At 42.0% G+C, this 21,694-nt stretch overlaps 1 protein-coding gene across 1 annotated transcript in view; it reads right to left on the bottom strand.

The window, feature by feature from the left end:
* Window positions 1–3,694: 3,694 nt before the first annotated feature.
* Window positions 3,695–21,694, bottom strand: part of MUC6 (mucin 6, oligomeric mucus/gel-forming) — a 76,342-nt gene continuing 58,342 nt past the window's right edge. The window contains exons 29-41 of the mRNA XM_034768775.1: window positions 21,202–21,669; window positions 20,689–20,738; window positions 19,281–19,878; window positions 17,883–18,350; window positions 16,485–16,952; window positions 15,984–16,022; window positions 14,511–15,029; window positions 13,295–13,840; window positions 11,066–11,617; window positions 10,396–10,794; window positions 8,522–8,560; window positions 7,053–7,155; window positions 3,695–3,872 (exon numbers count right to left, since the gene is read on the bottom strand). Of these exons, the coding sequence (XP_034624666.1) occupies window positions 3,695–3,872; window positions 7,053–7,155; window positions 8,522–8,560; window positions 10,396–10,794; window positions 11,066–11,617; window positions 13,295–13,840; window positions 14,511–15,029; window positions 15,984–16,022; window positions 16,485–16,952; window positions 17,883–18,350; window positions 19,281–19,878; window positions 20,689–20,738; window positions 21,202–21,669 (4,427 nt within the window). The remainder of the gene's footprint in view (window positions 3,873–7,052; window positions 7,156–8,521; window positions 8,561–10,395; window positions 10,795–11,065; window positions 11,618–13,294; window positions 13,841–14,510; window positions 15,030–15,983; window positions 16,023–16,484; window positions 16,953–17,882; window positions 18,351–19,280; window positions 19,879–20,688; window positions 20,739–21,201; window positions 21,670–21,694) is intronic.

Genomic DNA, 21,694 nt, shown 5'->3' with positions numbered 1-21,694 from the left:
TTTTTTTTTTTTTTTCCTTGCCCCACTATCTGGTATGGCAGGATCCAGATTCAGAATGGATCCTGCCATACCAGATAGTGGGGCAAGGATGGTAACCTGGTCCCTCCCATCTTCAGTACTAATATTCCAGGCTGGGTCAGAGCATGCGAGGAGACAATCAGTCTTTGAGGGTAAGGAGAGTCCGAATCATCTGAAATATTTGAGTGAGCTGAGCCCAATTTCACTCCTCCCTCTCAAGCAGGAGCATAGTCATGGAAACACAAGGCAAATAAATGAAAATTAATTCTCAGGGGAGGGAGAGTCAGTCATCTGAATTAGTTAGAGGCTCAAAAATATTTAAATAAAAGTATAAACTTTTTCACTCAGAATGGTTTGTAACAGAGCAGGTCTGTTGCTGCCCTAAGTAAGCTGTAGTAACTCTCCTTTTCCCTGGGGAAGATATTGACAGGAATGGGAATTTCCAGCCACACACCAGCTGTGAAAAATACTGGGCTCTTATCCCCAGATGCTGCTGTAGGCCACCATGTCCTCTTACAGCTAGCCTACGTCAATCCACCCCCTCCCCCCCAAGCAGGCCCATGGATGTTTGGGACTGGGAGCAACCTAGTTGTGGAAGAATAAGCAGCTCACCATTTCCTACTTTCCAGACCTCACCCCCATTTCGGGACCCTAAAAAGTTCCCCACTGTGCTCTAGTTCACGTTCAACGTGGTGTCAATGCTGAAGGTAAATGTCTGTCTTGCCTGGTGCTGAAGGACTTTGTGTTCCTAACCCAAGTAGATTTTCACATGCATGAGTGGGCTCCTTGCTCAGGAGGAATTAAGGGATCATCTGATAGGTCAAAACATAGTAAAGGCCCAGCCTGATGTGATCTCAGCAGATTTTCAAGCTCTCTTCTTGGGCTTCCTGGGAACTAGGCAAGGTTGAATTCAAGGTTTCAGTCCTAAACTCCAAAACCTGCTGTGGACTGGCCAGAGTTCCCTCACCCTGCTTGAGCATGACCCTCTGATAGCTACATCCTCCTGAAGCAACAGAAATCTCAACTTCCAACGTCAAAATGTGTGCAAGGGACAGAGCTTTCTTGGCATTGGCCATGAATCTGGAACAAATCATTCCCTGAAGAGATCAGGATGGTCCTGAACCTTAGTATCATCAAACCAAAATATAAAACACATCATAATTTTAGTGGTTTTTTTAATCTAGAAATAATACACCCCCAGCCGCTGCTGACTGTAGGGATATGAGAGTTTTTTAAGACATGAAAGATACCAGTACCAGGAACAAAGGTATGACTAACAACTTCAGTAAAAGGGCACTGCACTTGTCCCTATTGTAGATGCTTGCTCTTCTGGGAAACATGGCTGCTAAGCCTTTAAGAGTTGTTGGAAGTTTAAGAATCTGGATGGGCTGAGTAACGGGAATTCTGCAGTTAGCAGTTCTGGAATCCTGGGACAGGTTGGAATTGGCATCTGCATCTGCACTGAGGTGGTGAAGGAAGAAACAGAGGTGGGGGCGGGGGAAGCCTGCAGATTGAGAAAAGTAGAGGAAATTAAGTTCCACAGATGGAAAGAAAGGTAGGATGTAATTAGAAATGGGAAAGTAGCTTGTCCAAAGCAGGGTTAAGGAGGGCATCAGGGATCTAGTAAGACAACTTGTCAGAACACTTTATCATATACATTATTCTTAACTCCCCCTCTCAAATACTTGATTTTTTTCTTCATTTTCAATTTTATTCCATTACATTCTTACATGGCCAGGTACCTGTCTCGTTAATGCTTTCCATGAAACCCAAGTTCAGTGTAAGGACCTGTTCTTTCACTCAGTGCTGAAATGACTCTGTTCAGATAGCTGGAGTGAGAGGCCGACGGTCACATAGGGAAATCTGAGCCACATGCGGCTCTTCAGAAGTTAATATGCGGCTCCTTGTCTAGGCACCGACTCTGGGGCTGAAGCTACAGGCACCAACTTTCCAGTGTGCTGGGGGGTGCTCACTGCTCAACCCCTGGCTCTGCCATAGGCCCTGCCCCCACTTCACCCCTTCCTGCCCCCTCCCCTGAGCCTGCTGTGTCCTCCCTCCTCCCCCCCCCCAGAGCCTCCTGCACCCCATGAAACAGCTGATGGGGAGGGAGGGGGGAGGCGCTGATTGGCTGCCAGTGGGTGGGAGGCGCTGGGAAGGGGGGAGCTGATTGGGGGCTATTGACATATTACTGTGGCTCTTTGGCAATGTACATTGGTAAATTCTGGCTCCTTCTCAGACTCAGGTTGGCCACCCCTGCTCTAGGTCATGAACATGTAAAAATCCCCCTGCCACTCCTCCCCCATCTTGTTTGTGTTAAACGAGAGATGGGAAAGGAAACTATTGAAGGAATACACAGATGACATCACTGCTGTGCTAGCTTTTTATTTGCAATTTATTGAACATACATTTAAAAAAGAAATGCATCTCTAACCCATAAAAGTGCAAATGAGAGTACACTTCTCGATAAAGGGCACTGAGCCACTGTGGACAAACATTCTGTTAACAGGTCCCTCCTACAAAAATGCCTCAACCTGACTCCAATTGTCCAGGCTGCCAAACTGTCCTGCAACTCCCAGGCAAACTACAGAAATCTCCACCTGCCTGACAAGTGATTCCTCATACTCTTCTAGCTGTTAAAACTTCCCATAATATCCCTTATAGGTGCTCTGAGACCCAGCTACTGAACCCTCTCACACTCCCCAGAGAAACGCTTTAACCCAACCTCTCCGTTCTGCAGAAAGCCTTGCCTCCCATCTTGCTGTATAACTTGCCTGCAAACCCCTCCAACATCCAGCTGCTGACTCAGCCTCAAGACCCAATAAGTACGCTGGACTTTCCTGCAATCCCCTCACTAAAGAGCACCCTATGTTTGCCAGCTCTCCCTACTTTTAGCAGAATATTTATTTTTCAGCTGCTGCTCATCCAAAAAGATCCCCCCGTCGTCTGGTTCCGTGGCATTTTTAAAGGTTGTTTGTATTTTTTCCTGCTTATTTGTCTCTCTTTATAGTATTCATGTGTTGGCAGGTATGTTCCCTTCATCTTTAACACCCTCAGGAAACCCTCACCACTCACAAATAAGTGTGATGGCCTCCCTCCCAGATATCATACCATTCTTTCACTTCCTGGCAAGCCCCTAGGCTAACTTCTTCTCTCCTCTCCTAGTTATTCTTTTCAGATGTCATCCACTTAGACCCTGGCTAGCATTCTATGGATTAACAGATCATTTTATGAATTTACAGAAACACTGCAGCTGTTTACAGTAGAAAGTGCATTCTAACCCAATGGTCACTTGAACACAGATGTAAAGAATTAGCAGTTCGTCACATTGTATTTGAAAGAGCAAACCCCCCATTAGTATTATATAGTACATAATCAGTCAGGCCAGCCTTCAGCATTTGGTTAAAGAGTGTCTTGAGCAAGCCAGACACTCCTGGATCCTCCCTTTCTCCCCCCCAATTTAGAAATAAATTATTCACATCATTCTAATACTATAGTTATCTGCATTCTAGATAACTGCCCTGGGTGTCTCCCTACAAAGCTGGCCCATGTAATCAGCAGAAGTAGACATAAAAGAGGTCATAATAATGAACAGTCATTGTTTGAAACGTTGTAAATTATTACCATGTAATTTCATTAAAAAAAAAAATCGGGTTTGATACTGTTTGAAAAGGCCCAGCTAGTGTGTGCAGCCATCATAGTTACATACGCAGCCACCAAATATGATGATTTCCATAATGAGCCTCTTTCCAGGGCGATCTGGGTCTGGGCAAGGCATTTTCAGTTCCTTTTTATGTAGTGTGACTGGCATACAGCAGCCACATTCCACATCTACCATCATCTTTGCGATATTTAGCCTGTTAAAATGAAGAGAAATCAAATATTCGATTAGGCAAAACAGCTGTTTGCAAACCCTTAGCACAAGAGATGAGTTTACAGGCCATGTTCTAACTTGTATGGAAAGCACATATCGTGTAGATTCACGAGAACTTGATACAGCTGGTTCTGAAGGATTGTGTCATTAACCTATGCTTCTGACAGTAATGTCATTTTATGGATTCGGGACATAATACGCTGCTGTGGTGGCATTTATAACTACAAAGGTCTGTAACATGAGTTAAACCCTTTTGTGCTTCAAACAGGTTAAAATATAAAAAGACACATCCAAATGAATAAATATAAAACTATGGGCCAGATCCTCAGCTGGGGCAAACTGGCACAGCGTCATTGAAGTCAATGATTTATACTATCTATTTGGCCCTAAGATCCTAAATAGATTCAGAAAGCTACATGTGGATACGCTTAAATATTATAGGTGTATATTATAGGGGTATATGTTTCAAAAATAAATTTGAAAATCATTCCCTCTTATTCATCAGCAAAGACTTGTTATAGTGCTGTTTTTCCTGCAAGAATTAATAGAATCCTTAATAGCTAAAGGTCTGTAAGCAATGCAACAACCTGCCCTGTTTTATGGGTTCATGATAACTTTTTGTGCAGGAGAAATATAGACCCCTGAACTTCTACCCTAACAGATACAAAACAAAACTTTCAATTTACATTTTAAGGCTGGAGCTTCAAAAGGGCATATGAGACTTAGCCACTCAACTCCAATGAAAATTAGTGGGGTTTGGTTGCCTAGTTCCCCTTGAATTCTTTTGAGAATTCCAACCTAAATTGTAATTTTAAGGCTATCCATTAAAATATGGGGGTTCTCTGCAAAATGGCTTTGAAATATCTATTGTTTATACAGTGGTTATATTATGCATCAACAATTTCTCTTTGCACAGTTTGCGTGTTAAAAATGGTTTTTTTCCCTAGCTACCAGCACCAGAATCTCAGCTGAAAATCTGAGAGTCAGGCTATGTCATTTTCTGTCTCTGATCTCAATAACAGAGTAACAAGTAGGAAACTTCCTATGCTATATCTGTGCTGGCGCTACAGAGCTAACAGGTATAAAAGTAGTAAAAAATAATTTTAGACACTAAAGTACGTAGATGAGACTCGGATTCTACTCTGAAGATGCTATTTTTCATAGTTTTATGCCTATAGCCAACTACATTTTAAAGAGCAAATTCTGTCACCGTGTGTGTGTGTGTATGGTAGAATTTGGCCTAGAGGTCTCAAACAATTTGTGTTTACAGTAACAATTACATAAACATTTAAATTAGGGAAACTGAAAAATGGAAAAAAAATTGGTTTTGCCCTTTACTATTCTTATATCATATGATCTTTAAAGAAGGAAAAGATTGGCTCAATTTATATTAAATTATCTATGTTTTAGCCTCTCTTTCCTTGATGATGGTGAACATCCTTGGAAAGATAAGTAATCCCTCTCAAAAATCAGTTCCAGATATACTGTGTACCCTAAAATCTTTCTCCAATCTTAAGATCTTTATTTTTGTTTGTTTTTTTTGTTTTACCCCATTTTGTGTTTAGCTACTGTCAAGGCTGGATCCCCACTTTGAACTTTAGGGTACAAATGTGGGGGCCTGCATGAAAACTTCTAAGCTTAACTACCAGCTTAGCTCTGGTTCTGCTGCCACCATTTCAATGGATTCCATTCCTGGGAAACCTTGAAAAACCTTTCACCAATTCCCTGGTGAATACAAATCCAAACCCCTTGGATCTAAAACAAGGAGAAATTAACCATTCCCCTCCTTCCTCTCACCAACTCCTGGTGAATCAAGATCCAAACCCCTTGGATCTTAAAACAAGGAGAAATTAACCATTCCCCTCCTTCCTCTCACCAACTCCTGGTGAATCAAGATCCAAACCCCTTGGATCTTAAAACAAGGAAAAATCAATCAGGTTCTTAAAAAGAAGGTTTTTAATTAAAGAAAAAGGTAAAAATCATCTCTGTAAAATTAGTATGGAAATTAACCTTACAGGGTAATCAAACTTAAAGAGCTCAGAGGACTCCCCTCTAGTCTTAGGTTCAAAGTACAGCAAACAAAGATAAACACTCTAGTAAAAGGTACATTTACAAGTTGAGAAAAACAAAGGAAAACTAACACGCCTTGCGTGGCTATTTACTTACAAGTTTGAAATAGGAGAGACTTGTTTAGAAAGATGTGAAGAACCTGGATTAATGTCTGGTCCCTCTCAGTCCCGAGAACGAACACACTCCCAAAGAACAGAAACAAAAGCCTTTCCCCCCCCCCAAGATTTGAAAGTATCTTGTCCCCTTATTGGTCCTTTAGGTCAGATGCCAGCCAGGTTACCTGAGCTTCTTAACCCTTTACAGGGAAAAGGATTTTGGAGTCTCTGGCCAGGAGGGGCTTTATAGTACTGTACACAGGACAGCTATTACCCTTCCCTTTATAGTTATAACAGCTACTAACCTGTATTTTAAACTGCTGATGGAGAACTGAACTCATTTATAAGCATGCAGCTTTTTGCTTCAGAATTTACTTATGTTAAATATTGTAGCCATTCACTGTTTTCTTTTCAATAGCCTGGCTCTTTATGTTGACTGCTGGGCGGATGTAATAAACACTTCTATATTGTTCAGAATTAGTGTACACCACTGCTGGACCTCTCCATTCAAGTGGCAAATTCCTAGTTTTATTGGAGCCTTGATCCCTTGCCTGGGCAGCTCTATTTATTCACTGGGGCTGTCTGTTTGAGAAATCATTTTCATAACTGTAAACACAATTGATCTATATGCAGCATGATGTAGTGGAGACTGCTGAAATGCCATTATATATAATGTCACCAAATATGAATTTGGGAGAAATTTCCTGGCTTGCTTTCTACCTTTATTTGTAAACTTGGAGATTTTTGACAATTTTAGTCTGTGATGACCTCCTCTGTACAAGAGAACAGAGCAGCTTAACATCCTTAGAAGTGACACATGTCTTGGATGTAGACGTCCATGTTTTTATTTTAGGGAAGTGGGGAAATGTAGTTCTCTGCCTTGTAAAGCAGTTCAGCAGACTGGTGCTTACCAAAACACATTCTTTTTAAAAAAGGTAATAAAATAAAGCAGTGTGGTTTAGCTCATCTTTGCTGTGCAATTTCTCATAGATCCTTACTTTGCTGAAGATGGACACATTCCTTCACAGCGGGTCAAGGTGACATTTGTAGTACATCCTTTGTAAGTCACTTGCTCCTCATATTCAATCTCTCTACAACGTTCTGTCAAATGTAAAAGAAAAGAAAGATAATGATCAGAAATCTAACTTGAGAAGATATTGGATTAGCTCTGGTGGACTGAAAGCATACAGGCTAAATCCTATGCGAAAACATTTCAATTAGACATTTCCAATAGGCTGAAGAGAACTGATCATTAACAAGCCAATAATATAAAACAAGTAATTTTTAACTTAGGCACCTAAGTTGAATCAGAGCTGAAACAAGAAAACACATTTGAGAAAAGGGTAAGAAACTGGAATCTCTAATGAATGAAATAGAATCCAGTTTTAAAGAACAAAGTGAAAATGACACCCAACAGGGAAAACACTTGAATTGTATTACTGATGAGAATGAAAGGATACAAATAATACAGGCTATCATGCCAGTTCTGGTTAAAAAATCTTTGATTTCTTTGCCTTCTAAATAGCATAGAGGTTAAGGACTTAAAGTATGTCTCTCTGATATAACATGTCCGAAAACGAATGACAATCAGATGTAGCCAACATACAGAATGTCCATGCTGTAGCATTGATCAGGCTAATGTTATAAAGTTTTACTTCTCCTCCCCTCCCCACCAGACTTGCATTCTAGGTGGAACACACAATGCTACTTGTTGCTTAGTGACTATGCTCAATGAGGTTACCAAGTGAAATATATTGATGTCTTATTTTATATCATGAGGCAACTCAAATTAACACTACACACTGAGCAGTAAGTTGACTGAAAGGTCTAATGCTCCTAGTCTGGGAGTGCTGTGAACAGAGATTGCTTTCCCCCTGTGGCTCAGCACCTCATTCTACTCAGTGGTTTGAGCATTGACCTGCTAAACCCAGGGTTGTGAGTTCAATCCTTGAGGGGGCCACTTAGGGATCTAGGGCAAAAATCTGCCTGGGGATTGGTCTGCTTTAAGCAGGAGATTGGACTAGATGACCTCCTGAGGTCCCTTCCAACCTTGATACTCTATGATTCTTAAGTGATCTTCTCTAATGAGTACTTAGAGCAGTGCTAAGCCTCTCATCCAAAAGAAGGGTTGCTGGGCTGTAGGACCAGACTATAGTATTGACAAGGTAAATGGAATAAATTATTAGGAACCAGAAAGTCTATCCTATTAGACACAAGGATGGGATGCCTCCTTCCAACCATTATTTTATAGTCTGTATCTCAAGAGCAATTATTTGAGCCCTTCATTTTGATTAAAACTCAGCTTTTTGAAAGGCATTGGTAATGTCCTGAAAGGTCAGCAAACGTATATGAGTTACCCACATAGGGGGTGAAAAAGTGTTAGAGGAAAGAAAATAGCATTATAATAACAAAACATCATGGAAGCCAACACAGCACTATTACATTGCTCACTGACTGAGGAACTAACCTTTGGAAGGTGTTGTAGTTAGTAAAGTAGGCATTTTGCCTGTGAAAAAGGAATACACAGTAAACTGTGAGAATGAAAAGAAACAAAGCAGATATCAAAACTTAAAAGATCAAATAGTGGCGGAAATCTTTTGAGATTTAATTTTTCTCCCATTCCAACAAGGGGCTCACTACCGGAGTAACATCAAGGGCAGTATAGGGTATTTTAATCAGGTATAAATAGCACAATGTCATATCCTTTAATCAGGGTGCTCAATCTTCAAACTACAGAAATTATCTTGGATTTATATAGTCCCTTTCCTACCCCATGGTATCAGAAAACACTTGACAAAATGAGTTATACAATCCATTTCAAATGATGGCTGTGGCATGAAACAAGATACTTTTCTGTTTCATCAGAAAAATAGATAGAGCTCTTAATCTGAATGCTTTTTCACCTCAGTTACCAAAGATAGTCAGTACTTCAGTACAAAGAGACCATTTGGTTGTCAGACATGTAATGTGAGTGATGGCAGAATTGTGACAGGCAGTTACACAATTGGTTAAGCAAGCAAAGATCTGCAAAATATAGAGAACTGCTCTGACTGCAATTATCTTCCAAAATTTTCAAAAGTGTACCCTCCAAGTTATATTTTCCAAAGAGACTTAGGTACCTAAATAAGTCAATGAAACTTAGGCTCCTAAGTCACTAACATGCTTTTGAAAAACATTACCCTCTAACTTTTCCAAATAGCCTAGCAAAGGAAAGATCTGAATGAACTAGTATGTAATCTTGGGGAAACTTGAGTAATTATCAAATTCTTAACAGGCATTGTCATGCTACATGCACCAACTCACAAACAGTTGGGAATTCATCACTCAAACACAACACTCCCATCCTGGTCACGTAAAACTGGTGAACGGGAGAAGTAAGTTGAGAGAAAAGGAAGACTCAAATACAGGGGGGACAATTTAAATCTTCCCATCCTACAATGTGAAGTACCAATTTTAACAGTGGTCTATGGTACTTTCAGCCAATTCTAATGCATTTTCTGCTCTAAAAGCTAAAAGTGGAAATGTTCAACTGTCAAAATTATTTTTATAACAACGAGTTGAAGACGGTGGTTAAGCCATAAACCAATGCCGACAGAACAGCAGGGTTTGTGGCAGGAAGGAAAAGGTGTCTAAATACTCCACAGAGCCTAAAAAGAAAGAGAGAAAGGATCAGAAAAATAAATGCAAAATAAAAAAAATAGTTGGGGAACTTCGTCGTTTCCCTACTTTTTTGTCTTGTTGTAAAAGGAACTATTTTAATAGTAGAAAGGTAAACTTTGCAAAAGCATGTAAAGTTAAAGCATACCAAATTAATAATATAACCAATAAGCTATGACACTTCTTGGCTATTCTTGCATGAACACTCTACTAAAGTGAAAATTTTGTCCTGGTTAATGGCTATATTGATGAATCTCCAAATGGCAGTGTTCTGTTCAGAATATAATGAAAAATAAAAAAGGTTTTGAATATATCAAAAATGGCATATTATATCACCAAGAAATACTAATGATGATTGTTAGATATTTAGTGGTGGGATCTTAAGAAGGCTGCTTAGCTGAATACATTCTGAATAAAATGTATTACTTCACATAAAACCCATATTTTTCAGCTGCAGGAATATGTGTATCAAAATAAAAAGGAGAAAGTGGGATGGAGACAGAATGCAATTAGGGACATTTGCTAATGTTTGTTTAACTATCATCATTTATGACTATAAGATGTATAAGCTCTTACATATAAACATTCAGAAAAATTATTTTAAAATTATGTTAAAAGTGATTGTAGCGTACAAAAAAGACAACAAACTATAACGGATTGCATAATACTCCATTTAAAACTTACCAGGGGGGTGAAAGCCTGTAGTAAATGCAGTAGAAGCTGTAGTTGTTTCATTGAATAGAGCTGTGGTTTTTGTTGTGGTTGGTGTTATGTATGTAGTTGATTTGATTGTGGCTGTCTCAGTTGATGAACTAGTTGGGGTAGTTGAAAAAGTTGTGATTTTGATGGTTGTGGTTTTCGGAGTAGTGGATGTTATCACAGTGAGAGTCGAAGCCGTAGATGTGGACGTAGTCATTTTTGATATCGGTTTTTTGGTGATTGAGGTAGTGGCATTAGGCAGAGTGGTGGATTCCAATGTTGAAAATTCAGTTGAGGTAGAGATTGGCGTAGTTGTTTGTGAAGTGCTTGTAGTGGATTTAATAGAAGTACTGGAAGTTGTGGTTTTTCTAGTTGACTTTATTACTGCAAAGTAAGAGTTTAAAGAAAGGGAAAAAATGAACATATGATGTGGCTAAATGAAGACACCTCAAACTATCAAACAAGATATTTAAATTGGCATATATATAATATTTTGGACCAGTGAGCTTTCTGAGGTGATCAAAAGAAGGTAACAAAGAGTAATGGTTCCAAAATTTTTGAATAAAGAAATCTGTGTTGCATAAAAGCAATTAAAAGACAAGTATTATACCAATAATTTCCCATGCACAGAATGAAAGGAATGACTAAAATGTACCTGTTGGTGTTGGTGTTGTCCTCATTGTGGATTTAGTTGAAATAGCAGTAGAAGAAATTCCTGTCAGTGTTGTGGCTTTTATGGTGCTTGGGGTGATGGACTCTGATGTTGACCTAGCTGTTGGGACCGTTGTCGTGAGCGTGACAGATGTGAGTGTAGTTGGGGTGGTGGTTGTGCTGGATGTGGTAGAGGTAATGGAAGGTATAGGGGTTGTCAGTGATGTGGTTTTTGTGGTGGTAGAGGTAATGGTTTGCGGGGAGGTGGACTTCGACATGATGGTCTTCGCTGAACTAGTGGTCAAGGTAGTTGTCGTCAGAGTGACGGTTGTGGGTGTAGTTGGTATGGCGGTTGTGCTGGACACCGTAGACGTAGTAGAAGGAGTAGTCGTTGTCAGAGTTGTGGTTATCAGCCTAGTTTTTGGTGAGGAGGTTGGAGTGGACTCTGTAGAAATAGTGGTTTTGGACGTTGTAGAGACAGATGTTATTGGTGTTGTTTTCGTCGTACTGATGGGGATAGTTCTTTGTGGTGATGTGCTTTCTATAGTCTTTATTACTGTCAGAGAGAAATGTGAGTTGATATGGTGAGACTGACAAGAAAATGGTGGATTGCAGAAGAAGAGTTTACCATAACAAATTATATAAATATGAACAAGGTTTTTAGAGAGAGCTCAACTTTTGTGCTAGATTAAACAAGAAAAAAAAATGGAAATAACTGACAAGTGACCCTCTCTCATCCTTCAGTAATGAAGAAATGGGGGAGCACTTCAGGGTGGAAGATTTGACTTGAGGCAGGAGTAGTAGGTTTAGCTGACCCATTTCATGCAAAGCAAGAGTGTAAAGAAAAGAAAACAGCTTGAACCCTGTGAGTGTGACTAAAGGAAGTAGGCCTTACCAAACCATCAACCAAGGCTATTATATTCACCTAATTGGAAAATAGCTGTGGATATGCATGGAGTGCATATGTGAGAGAGACAGCATTCACATTCTTTGACTCTTATTTACAACCCATTTCAAACTCTCCGGTGTGTTTCCTTTCAACCACAAATGGTGCAAATGGTTTTTGGTATGTGCCTTTCACAAAAAGGTAGAGACTGGATTGCACTGGAATGAATTGGGTGTATTGGCCTCTGTGTCCGTACCCAGGAATTAGTTCGAGTTATATATCTACAAGGATCTATGCAATCCTAATGATTAAGAATCTGAAAAGGAGGTGGGATATATTGGAAGAGCGAGCTTTGTGTTGTGAGAAAAAGCAAGTTAGATAGAACAGGAAAAATGCTGTGTTTACACCATACACTTCTTGTAAGAATGGCATTTAATCTCCTGTGGTGGAGCTTTGTGACAGGGGCTGTTCTTTTCTCATAGTCTCTCTTCCCTACAAGATTCCAAGTTTCCCCTATCCTGTAACTTGTTTCCTCCCCTTCCTTGGCAGTGAGCTCCATAGCAAGGAGTCTTGGCTTTGCCTGCTAGGGGAAAGATTGGGCTCCCTCGTTCTGCCCGATTGGAGTGACTGCAGGGCACTGTGGAAGGGGACCTTTGCCAATTGGGTTAAACAAACAAATGTAAGAGGGGTCGGAGGGATAGACAGCAAGGCCAATAAATATAAATGTTGCTATGGCCTTTGTAGATGCCAAAAAGTAACGATTCACAATTTTTTGATTAAAGAAGCCTATGTAGCGTAAAAGCAATTGAAACACAGAATTATACCAGTAATTGCCCATGCACATAATGAAATCAATGACTAATATACTGGTTGATGTTGGTGTTGTCCTGATTCGGAACTCAGTTGGCATAGCAGTAGAAGAAATTGCTGTTAGTGTTGTGAATTTTATTGTGCTTGGGATGGTGGACTCTGATGTGGTGCTCTCCGTTGAAGTACTGCTCGGAGCCGTCGTCAGAGTGACGGTCGTGGGTGTAGTTGGTGGTTGTGCTGGACTTGGTAGAGGTAATGGAAGGGGTAGAGGATGTGAGTGACTGCAGGGCACTGTGGAAGGGGACCTTTGTCAATTAGTCTGAACAGAGAAATGTCAGAAGAAGCTGGGTGGGGGGAGGGGATGGGGAGCAGAGAGCAAAGCCAATGAAGAAAAATATTCCCCTGGCCTTTCGACATCTAGGTACCAAAGAGTAATGCTTCAGTTATGTTTGGCTGAAGAAGCCTACGTGGCATAAAAATGAGTTATTATACCGGTAATTACCCAGGTACAGAATGAAAGCAATGACTAAAATGTACCTGTTGGTGTTGCCCCCGTTGTGGACTGAGTTGATGTAGTAGCTGGAGTAACTGTTGTCAGTGTAGTTGTTTTTACGGTGCTTGGGGTGGTGGACTCTGATGTGGTGCTCTCCGTTGAAGTACTGCTCGGGGCCGTTGTCAGAGTGACGGTCGTGGGTGTGATGGTTGTGCTGGACCTGGTAGAGGTAATGGAAGGGGTAGAGGATGTCAGCATTGTGGTTTTTGTGGTGGTAGAAGTAGTGGTTTGGGTGGAGGTAGACTCTGAGGTGGTGCTCTCCGTTGAACTAGTGGTCAAGGTAGTTGTTGTCAATGTGACGGTTGTTGGTGTAGTTGGTGTGGCAGTTGTGCTGGACTGAGTAGATGTAGTGGAAGGAGTAGTCGTTGTCAGAGTTGTGGTTATCAGCCTAGTTTTTGGTATGGAGGTTGAGGTGGACTCTGTTGACGCAGTGGTTTTGGATGTTGTGGAGACTGATGTGGTTGGTGATGTTTTCGTCGTACTTCTGGGGGTAGTTCTTTGTGGTGGTGTGGTTCGTATGGCCTTTGTTACTGTGAGGGAGAAATACGAGTTGATATGGTCAGATTGACAAGAAAATTATAGATTGCAAAAACAACATATAAAATGAATATATAATAACCTAAACTTGAACAAGCTTTTTAGAGAGAGCCCAACTTTATGCTAGATTAAATGAGATAAATTTTGGAAATAACTGACAGGTGGCCCTCTCTCATCCTTTAGTAATGAAGAAATGGGGGAGCACTAGAAATAAGTACCATTAGTGCCAAGCTTGTTAAAAAAACATAAATGAGCAAGGGTTTCTGAAGGGGAGAGAATATAGGTGGTTTAATTCCTACTGATGAAACATATATAAGGATGGAAGAAACCATGCCGAACTCTTTTCAATTAATATATGTCTAAAATGGAAATGGTTATTGGTATGTACTTTTCTCAGGAACGTATAGAGACTGGATTGCACTGGAATGAAACGGGTGTATTGGCCTCTGTGTCTGTACCCAGGAATTAGTTCGAGTCAAACATCTACAAGTATCTATGCAATCCTAATGATTAAGAATCTGAAAAGGAGGTGGGATATATTAGAAGAGTGAGCTTTGTGTTGTGAGAAAAAGCAAGTTAGATAGAAGAGGGAAAATGCTGTGTTTACACCATACACTTCCCACAAGAATGGGCTTCAATCTCCTATGGGGGAGGTTTGTGTACCTGTTGGTGTTGACAACGTTGTGGACTTAGTTGACGTAGTTGTTGGAGAAACTGTCGTCAGCGTAGTTGTTTTCACTGTGCTTAGGGTGGTGGACTCAGAGGCGGTGCGCTCCGGTGAAGTACTGGTCGGGGCCGTCGTCGTCAGAGTGACGCTTGTGAGTGTAGTTGGTGTGGTGGTTGTGGTGGGAGTGGTAAAGGTAGTGGAAATGGTAGGGGTTGACTTTGATGTTATGCTCCCTGGTGAGCTAGTGGACAAGGCAGTCGTGGTGAGAGTTAGGGTTGTGGGTGTAGCTGGTGTGGCGGTTGTACTGGTTTCGGTAGACTTGGTGGAAGGCATAGTCGTTGTCACAATTCTTACTGGAGCGGTTCCTGGTGAGGAGGTGCTTCTTAGACTTATTATTGGTGAGAAGGTTGGCCTGGACTCTGCTGATACAGAGGTTTTGGATGTGGTAGAGACAGATGTGGTTGGTGTTGTTTTGCTGGTACTTCTCGGTGTTGTGGTTTCCACGGTCTTAGTTACTGTGTGGGAGAAATGTGAATCGATATGGTGACGTTGACAAGAAAATGGTGGATTGCAGAGGAAGAGTTTTCTATGAGTAAATAACTGTATCATTATGAGCAGGGGTTTAGAGTGAGTGCACCGTTGTGCTAGATTAAAAGTGACAAAATTGGGTAAACATTTCAGAAGTGGCCCCCTCACATCTTTAGTAATGGTGATATGTGGGAACACTGACAATAAGTAACTTAACTGGCAATGTTGCGAAAAGAAGAAAATAGCATAAAAGCAAGTGTATTTACTGTTTTGTAAAGAAATCCAGACGTTTCTGGAAAGGAGTATCTTGTGATCTGTTGTGGTGTTTTAAATCCCCCTGATGGAATATATATAGGGCGTGAACAAATCATGTCTGACTTTTGTAAGGTAGTATATGTCTTTCTGGAAGGTTTTGTGTTATGTTTGTTGCTTCTTTGAGGTACTTTGATCTAAAGCTTTCTGGGTTACACCATACCTCCAGAGAGAGAGACTCTCATCTCTATGCCACCTAATGTTTCTGAGAGAGATTATGCTTGCAGACTTTTACCAACCCACTGAAAATGAATGCTGGATTATTTTATCTTGCATGTTTTGGTCCCTATTCCTGGAAGATGCTGAATGCTTTCTGCTCCCTCTGTTGAAGCTAGGTGTGGGAGCTGGCATCTCTTCACCTCACAGGGTAGGGTCCTTCATGCTTTGTTAACTCCCTACCTCAGTTTAGCTCTTCTGATCAGGGCACAGCTAGATCTGTGGAACCCCGTATCTGCTTTTTAGGCCCAGAAAAGATACCGAAGGTGCAGGGAGCTATTTTAGCTTCCAGAGGGCACCTTGTCCCTAGTGTCTTTGCAACCTTATCTGGAAGGGCTCAATGCAAGGGTCTAAAATTGAGACGAGCAAGGCTAATCTGTAACTCTTATTTCACGAACTGACTGTCAACTCACCAGATGAGGATGGAGTACTAGGTTTAGTTGGCTCTTTTCCTGCAAAGGAAGAGTGAAAAGTAAAGAAAAAGGGTTGAATCCCGGGAAGGTGACTAAACGAAGTAGGCTTTCTTAACCATCAATCAATGCAATTATATTGGCCTAATTGGAAAATGCTCCTTGTCAGTGAGTACCACAGCAAGGAAATGTGGCTACCTCTCCTAGCGAGATGATTGAGCTTCCTTGCTCTCCAAGACGTGAGTGACTGCAGGGCACTGTGGAAGGGGACCTTTGCCAATTAGTCTGAACAGAGAAATGTCAGAAGGAGCTGGGTGTGGGGGAGGGGATGAGGAGCAGAGAGCAAGGCCAATGAAGAAAAAAGGTCCCCTGGCCTTTCGACATCTAGGTACCAAAGAGTAATGCTTCAGTCATGTTTGGCTGAAGAAGCCTATGTGGCGTAAAAATGAGTTATTATACCGGTAATTACCCAGGTACAGAATGAAAGCAATGACTAAAATGTACCTGTTGGTGTTGGCCCCGTTGTGGACTTAGTTGACGTAGTCGTTGGAGAAACTGTCGTCAGCGTAGTTGTTTTCACGGTGCTTAGTGTTGTGGACTCAGATGCGGTGCTCTCCGGTGAAGTACTGGTCGGGGCCGTCGTTGTCAGAGTGACGCTTGTGAGTGTAGTTGGTGTGGTGGTTGTGGTGGGCGTGGTAAAGGTAGTGGAAATGGTAGGGGTTGACTTTGATGTTGTGCTCTCTGGTGAGCTAGTGGACAAGGTAGTCGTGGTGAGAGTGAGGGTTGTGGGTGTAGTTGGTGTGGCGGTTGTACTGGTTTCGGTAGACTTGGTGGAAGGCACAGTCGTTGTCGTAGTTCTTATTCGAGTGGTTTTTGGTGAGGGCGTTGGGATGGACTCTGTTGATGCAGTGGTTTTTGAAGTTGTAGAGAGAGATGTGGTTGATGTTGTTTTCCTGGTACTGCTCGGTGTTACTGTGAGGGAGAAATGTGAATCGATGTGGTGACGTTGACAAGAAAATGGTAGATTGCAGAGGAAGAGTTTACCATGACTAAATAATTGTATCACTATGAACAGGGGTTTTAGAATGAAGGCAACTTTGTGCTAGATCAATGGCAATTTCTTTTTTGCAAACTATTGAGAAGTGGCCCTCTCTCATCCTTTAGTAATGGAGAATGGGCCAACGGTTGAAACAAATGACTTAATTGCCAACCATTTTAAAAATGCACACATTTGCAAGGGTGTTTACTGGTTGGGAAAGTAGTGGGGCGGGACTGTTTAAATCATTTTGAGGGGCTAAAGTCAAAATGGATGAACAAGGCTGATCTAGAACTCTGATTTTACCCACCGATTGTGGAACTCTCCCCTTGAGACAGGAGTATTATGTCTAGGTGACTCTTTTCATGCAAAGCAAGAGTGTAAAAAAAAGAAAAAAGCTTGAATCCTGTCAGTGTGACTAAATGAAGTAGTCCTTACCAAACCATCAACCATGGCTGTTAAGTTGGCCTAACTGGAAAACAAAATGAATGGACTGGAGTGCATCAATGAGAGAGAAAGCACCCACATTGTTTGACTCGTATCTGCAACCCATTTTAAACTCCCTGGGTCTGTTTCCTTTCAGCCACGTTGAGAGGAAATGGTTTCCAGGATGTGCCTTTTTCAGGAAGGTATAGAGACTGAATTGCCTCTGTGTCCGTCCCCAGGAATTAGTTTGAGTCAAATCTCTAAAGGGATCTATGCAATCCTAATGATTAAGAATCTGAAAAGGAGGTGGGATATATTGGAAGAGTGAGCTTAGTGTTGTGAGAAAAAGCAAGTTAGATAGAAAAGGGAAAATGCTGTGTTTACACCATACACTTCCCACAAGAATGGGCTTCAATCTCCTATGGGGGAGGTTTGTGTACCTGTTGGTGTTGACCCCGTTGTGGACTTAGTTGACGTAGTCGTTGGAGAAACTGTCGTCAGCGTAGTTGTTTTCACGGTGCTTAGGGTGGTGGACTCAGATGCGGTGCTCTCCGGTGAAGTACTGGTCGGGGCCGTCGTTGTCAGAGTGACGCTTGTGAGTGTAGTTGGTGTGGTGGTTGTGGTGGGCGTGGTAAAGGTAGTGGAAATGGTAGGGGTTGACTTTGATGTTGTGCTCTCTGGTGAGCTAGTGGACAAGGTAGTCGTGGTGAGAGTGAGGGTTGTGGGTGTAGTTGGTGTGGCGGTTGTACTGGTTTCGGTAGACTTGGTGGAAGGCACAGTCGTTGTCGTAGTTCTTATTCGAGTGGTTTTTGGTGAGGGCGTTGGGATGGACTCTGTTGATGCAGTGGTTTTTGAAGTTGTAGAGAGAGATGTGGTTGATGTTGTTTTCCTGGTACTGCTCGGTGTTACTGTGAGGGAGAAATGTGAATCGATATGGTGACGTTGACAAGAAAATGGTAGATTGCAGAGGAAGAGTTTACCATGACTAAATAATTGTATCACTATGAACAGGGGTTTTAGAATGAAGGCAACTTTGTGCTAGATCAATGGCAATTTCTTTTTTGCAAACTATTGAGAAGTGGCCCTCTCTCATCCTTTAGTAATGGAGAATGGGCCAACGGTTGAAACAAATGACTTAATTGCCAACCATTTTAAAAATGCACACATTTGCAAGGGTGTTTACTGGTTGGGAAAGTAGTGGGGCGGGACTGTTTAAATCATTTTGAGGGGCTAAAGTCAAAATGGATGAACAAGGCTGATCTAGAACTCTGATTTTACCCACCGATTGTGGAACTCTCCCCTTGAGACAGGAGTATTATGTCTAGGTGACTCTTTTCATGCAAAGCAAGAGTGTAAAAAAAAGAAAAAAGCTTGAATCCTGTCAGTGTGACTAAATGAAGTAGTCCTTACCAAACCATCAACCATGGCTGTTAAGTTGGCCTAACTGGAAAACAAAATGAATGGACTGGAGTGCATCAATGAGAGAGAAAGCACCCACATTGTTTGACTCGTATCTGCAACCCATTTTAAACTCCCTGGGTCTGTTTCCTTTCAGCCACGTTGAGAGGAAATGGTTTCCAGGATGTGCCTTTTTCAGGAAGGTATAGAGACTGAATTGCCTCTGTGTCCGTCCCCAGGAATTAGTTTGAGTCAAATCTCTAAAGGGATCTATGCAATCCTAATGATTAAGAATCTGAAAAGGAGGTGGGATATATTGGAAGAGTGAGCTTAGTGTTGTGAGAAAAAGCAAGTTAGATAGAAAAGGGAAAATGCTGTGTTTACACCATACACTTCCCACAAGAATGGGCTTCAATCTCCTATGGGGGAGGTTTGTGTACCTGTTGGTGTTGACCCCGTTGTGGACTTAGTTGACGTAGTCGTTGGAGAAACTGTCGTCAGCGTAGTTGTTTTCACGGTGCTTAGGGTGGTGGACTCAGATGCGGTGCTCTCCGGTGAAGTACTGGTCGGGGCCGTCGTTGTCAGAGTGACGCTTGTGAGTGTAGTTGGTGTGGTGGTTGTGGTGGGCGTGGTAAAGGTAGTGGAAATGGTAGGGGTTGACTTTGATGTTGTGCTCTCTGGTGAGCTAGTGGACAAGGTAGTCGTGGTGAGAGTGAGGGTCGTGGGTGTAGTTGGTGTGGCGGTTGTACTGGTTTCGGTAGACTTGGTGGAAGGCACAGTCGTTGTCGTAGTTCTTATTCGAGTGGTTTTTGGTGAGGGCGTTGGGATGGACTCTGTTGATGCAGTGGTTTTTGAAGTTGTAGAGAGAGATGTGGTTGGTGTTGTTTTCCTGGTACTGCTCGGTGTTACTGTGAGGGAGAAATGTGAATCGATATGGTGACGTTGACAAGAAAATGGTGGATTGCAGAGGAAGAGTTTTCTATGAGTAAATAACTGTATCATTATGAGCAGGGGTTTTAGAGTGAGTGCACCGTTGTGCTAGATTAAAAGTGACAAAATTGGGTAAACATTTCAGAAGTGGCCCCCTCACATCTTTAGTAATGGTGATATGTGGGAACACTGACAATAAGTAACTTAACTGGCAATGTTGCGAAAAGAAGAAAATAGCATAAAAGCAAGTGTATTTACTGTTTTGTAAAGAAATCCAGACGTTTCTGGAAAGGAGTATCTTGTGATCTGTTGTGGTGTTTTAAATCCCCCTGATGGAATATATATAGGGCGTGAACAAATCATGTCTGACTTTTGTAAGGTAGTATATGTCTTTCTGGAAGGTTTTGTGTTATGTTTGTTGCTTCTTTGAGGTACTTTGATCTAAAGCTTTCTGGGTTACACCATACCTCCAGAGAGAGAGACTCTCATCTCTATGCCACCTAATGTTTCTGAGAGAGATTATGCTTGCAGACTTTTACCAACCCACTGAAAATGAATGCTGGATTATTTTATCTTGCATGTTTTGGTCCCTATTCCTGGAAGATGCTGAATGCTTTCTGCTCCCTCTGTTGAAGCTAGGTGTGGGAGCTGGCATCTCTTCACCTCACAGGGTAGGGTCCTTCATGCTTTGTTAACTCCCTACCTCAGTTTAGCTCTTCTGATCAGGGCACAGCTAGATCTGTGGAACCCCGTATCTGCTTTTTAGGCCCAGAAAAGATACCGAAGGTGCAGGGAGCTATTTTAGCTTCCAGAGGGCACCTTGTCCCTAGTGTCTTTGCAACCTTATCTGGAAGGGCTCAATGCAAGGGTCTAAAATTGAGACGAGCAAGGCTAATCTGTAACTCTTATTTCACGAACTGTCAGCTCACCCGGTGAGGATGGAGTACTAGGTTTAGTTGGCTCTTTTCCTGCAAAGGAAAAGTGAAAAGTAAAGAAAAAGGGTTGAATCCCGGGAAGGTGACTAAAAGAAGTAGGCTTTCCTAAACCATCAATCAATGCAATTATATTGGCCTAACAGGAAAATGCTCCTTGTCAGTGAGTACCACAGCAAGGAGATGTGGCTACCTCTCCTAGCGAGATGATTGAGCTTCCTTGCTCTCCAAGATGTGAGTGACTGCAGGACACTGCGGAAGGGGACCTTTGCCAATTAGTCTGAACAGAGAAATGTCAGAAGGAGCTGGGTGTGGGGGACGGAATGGGGAGCAGAGAGCAAGGCAAATGAAGCAAAAAGTTCCCCTGGCCTTTCGACATCTAGGTACCGAAGAGTAATGCTTCAGTTATGTTTGGCTGAAGAAGCCTATGTAGCGTCAAAATGAGTTATTATAACAGTAATTACCCAGGTACAGAATGAAAGCAATGACTAAAATGTACCTGTTGGTGTTGCCTCCGTTGTGGACTTGGTTGATGTAGTAGTTGGAGAAACTGTCGTCAGCGTAGTTGTTTTCACTGTGCTTAGGGTGGTGGACTCAGATGCGGTGCTCTCCGGTGAAGTACTGGTCGGGGCCGTCGTTGTCAGAGTGACGCTTGTGAGTGTAGTTGGTGTGGTGGTTGTGGTGGGCGTGGTAAAGGTAGTGGAAATGGTAGGGGTTGACTTTGATGTTGTGCTCTCTGGTGAGCTAGTGGACAAGGTAGTCGTGGTGAGAGTGAGGGTTGTGGGTGTAGTTGGTGTGGCGGTTGTACTGGTTTCGGTAGACTTGGTGGAAGGCACAGTCGTTGTCGTAGTTCTTATTCGAGTGGTTTTTGGTGAGGGCGTTGGGATGGACTCTGTTGATGCAGTGGTTTTTGAAGTTGTAGAGAGAGATGTGGTTGATGTTGTTTTCCTGGTACTGCTCGGTGTTACTGTGAGGGAGAAATGTGAATCGAT

The sequence above is a fragment of the Trachemys scripta genome, chromosome 4, assembly GCF_013100865.1.
Source record: "Trachemys scripta elegans isolate TJP31775 chromosome 4, CAS_Tse_1.0, whole genome shotgun sequence".
Classification (NCBI taxonomy): domain Eukaryota; kingdom Metazoa; phylum Chordata; order Testudines; family Emydidae; genus Trachemys; species Trachemys scripta.
The sequence above is the reverse complement of the archived record's forward strand: the minus strand, read 5'-3'. Positions and strand labels throughout refer to the sequence as shown.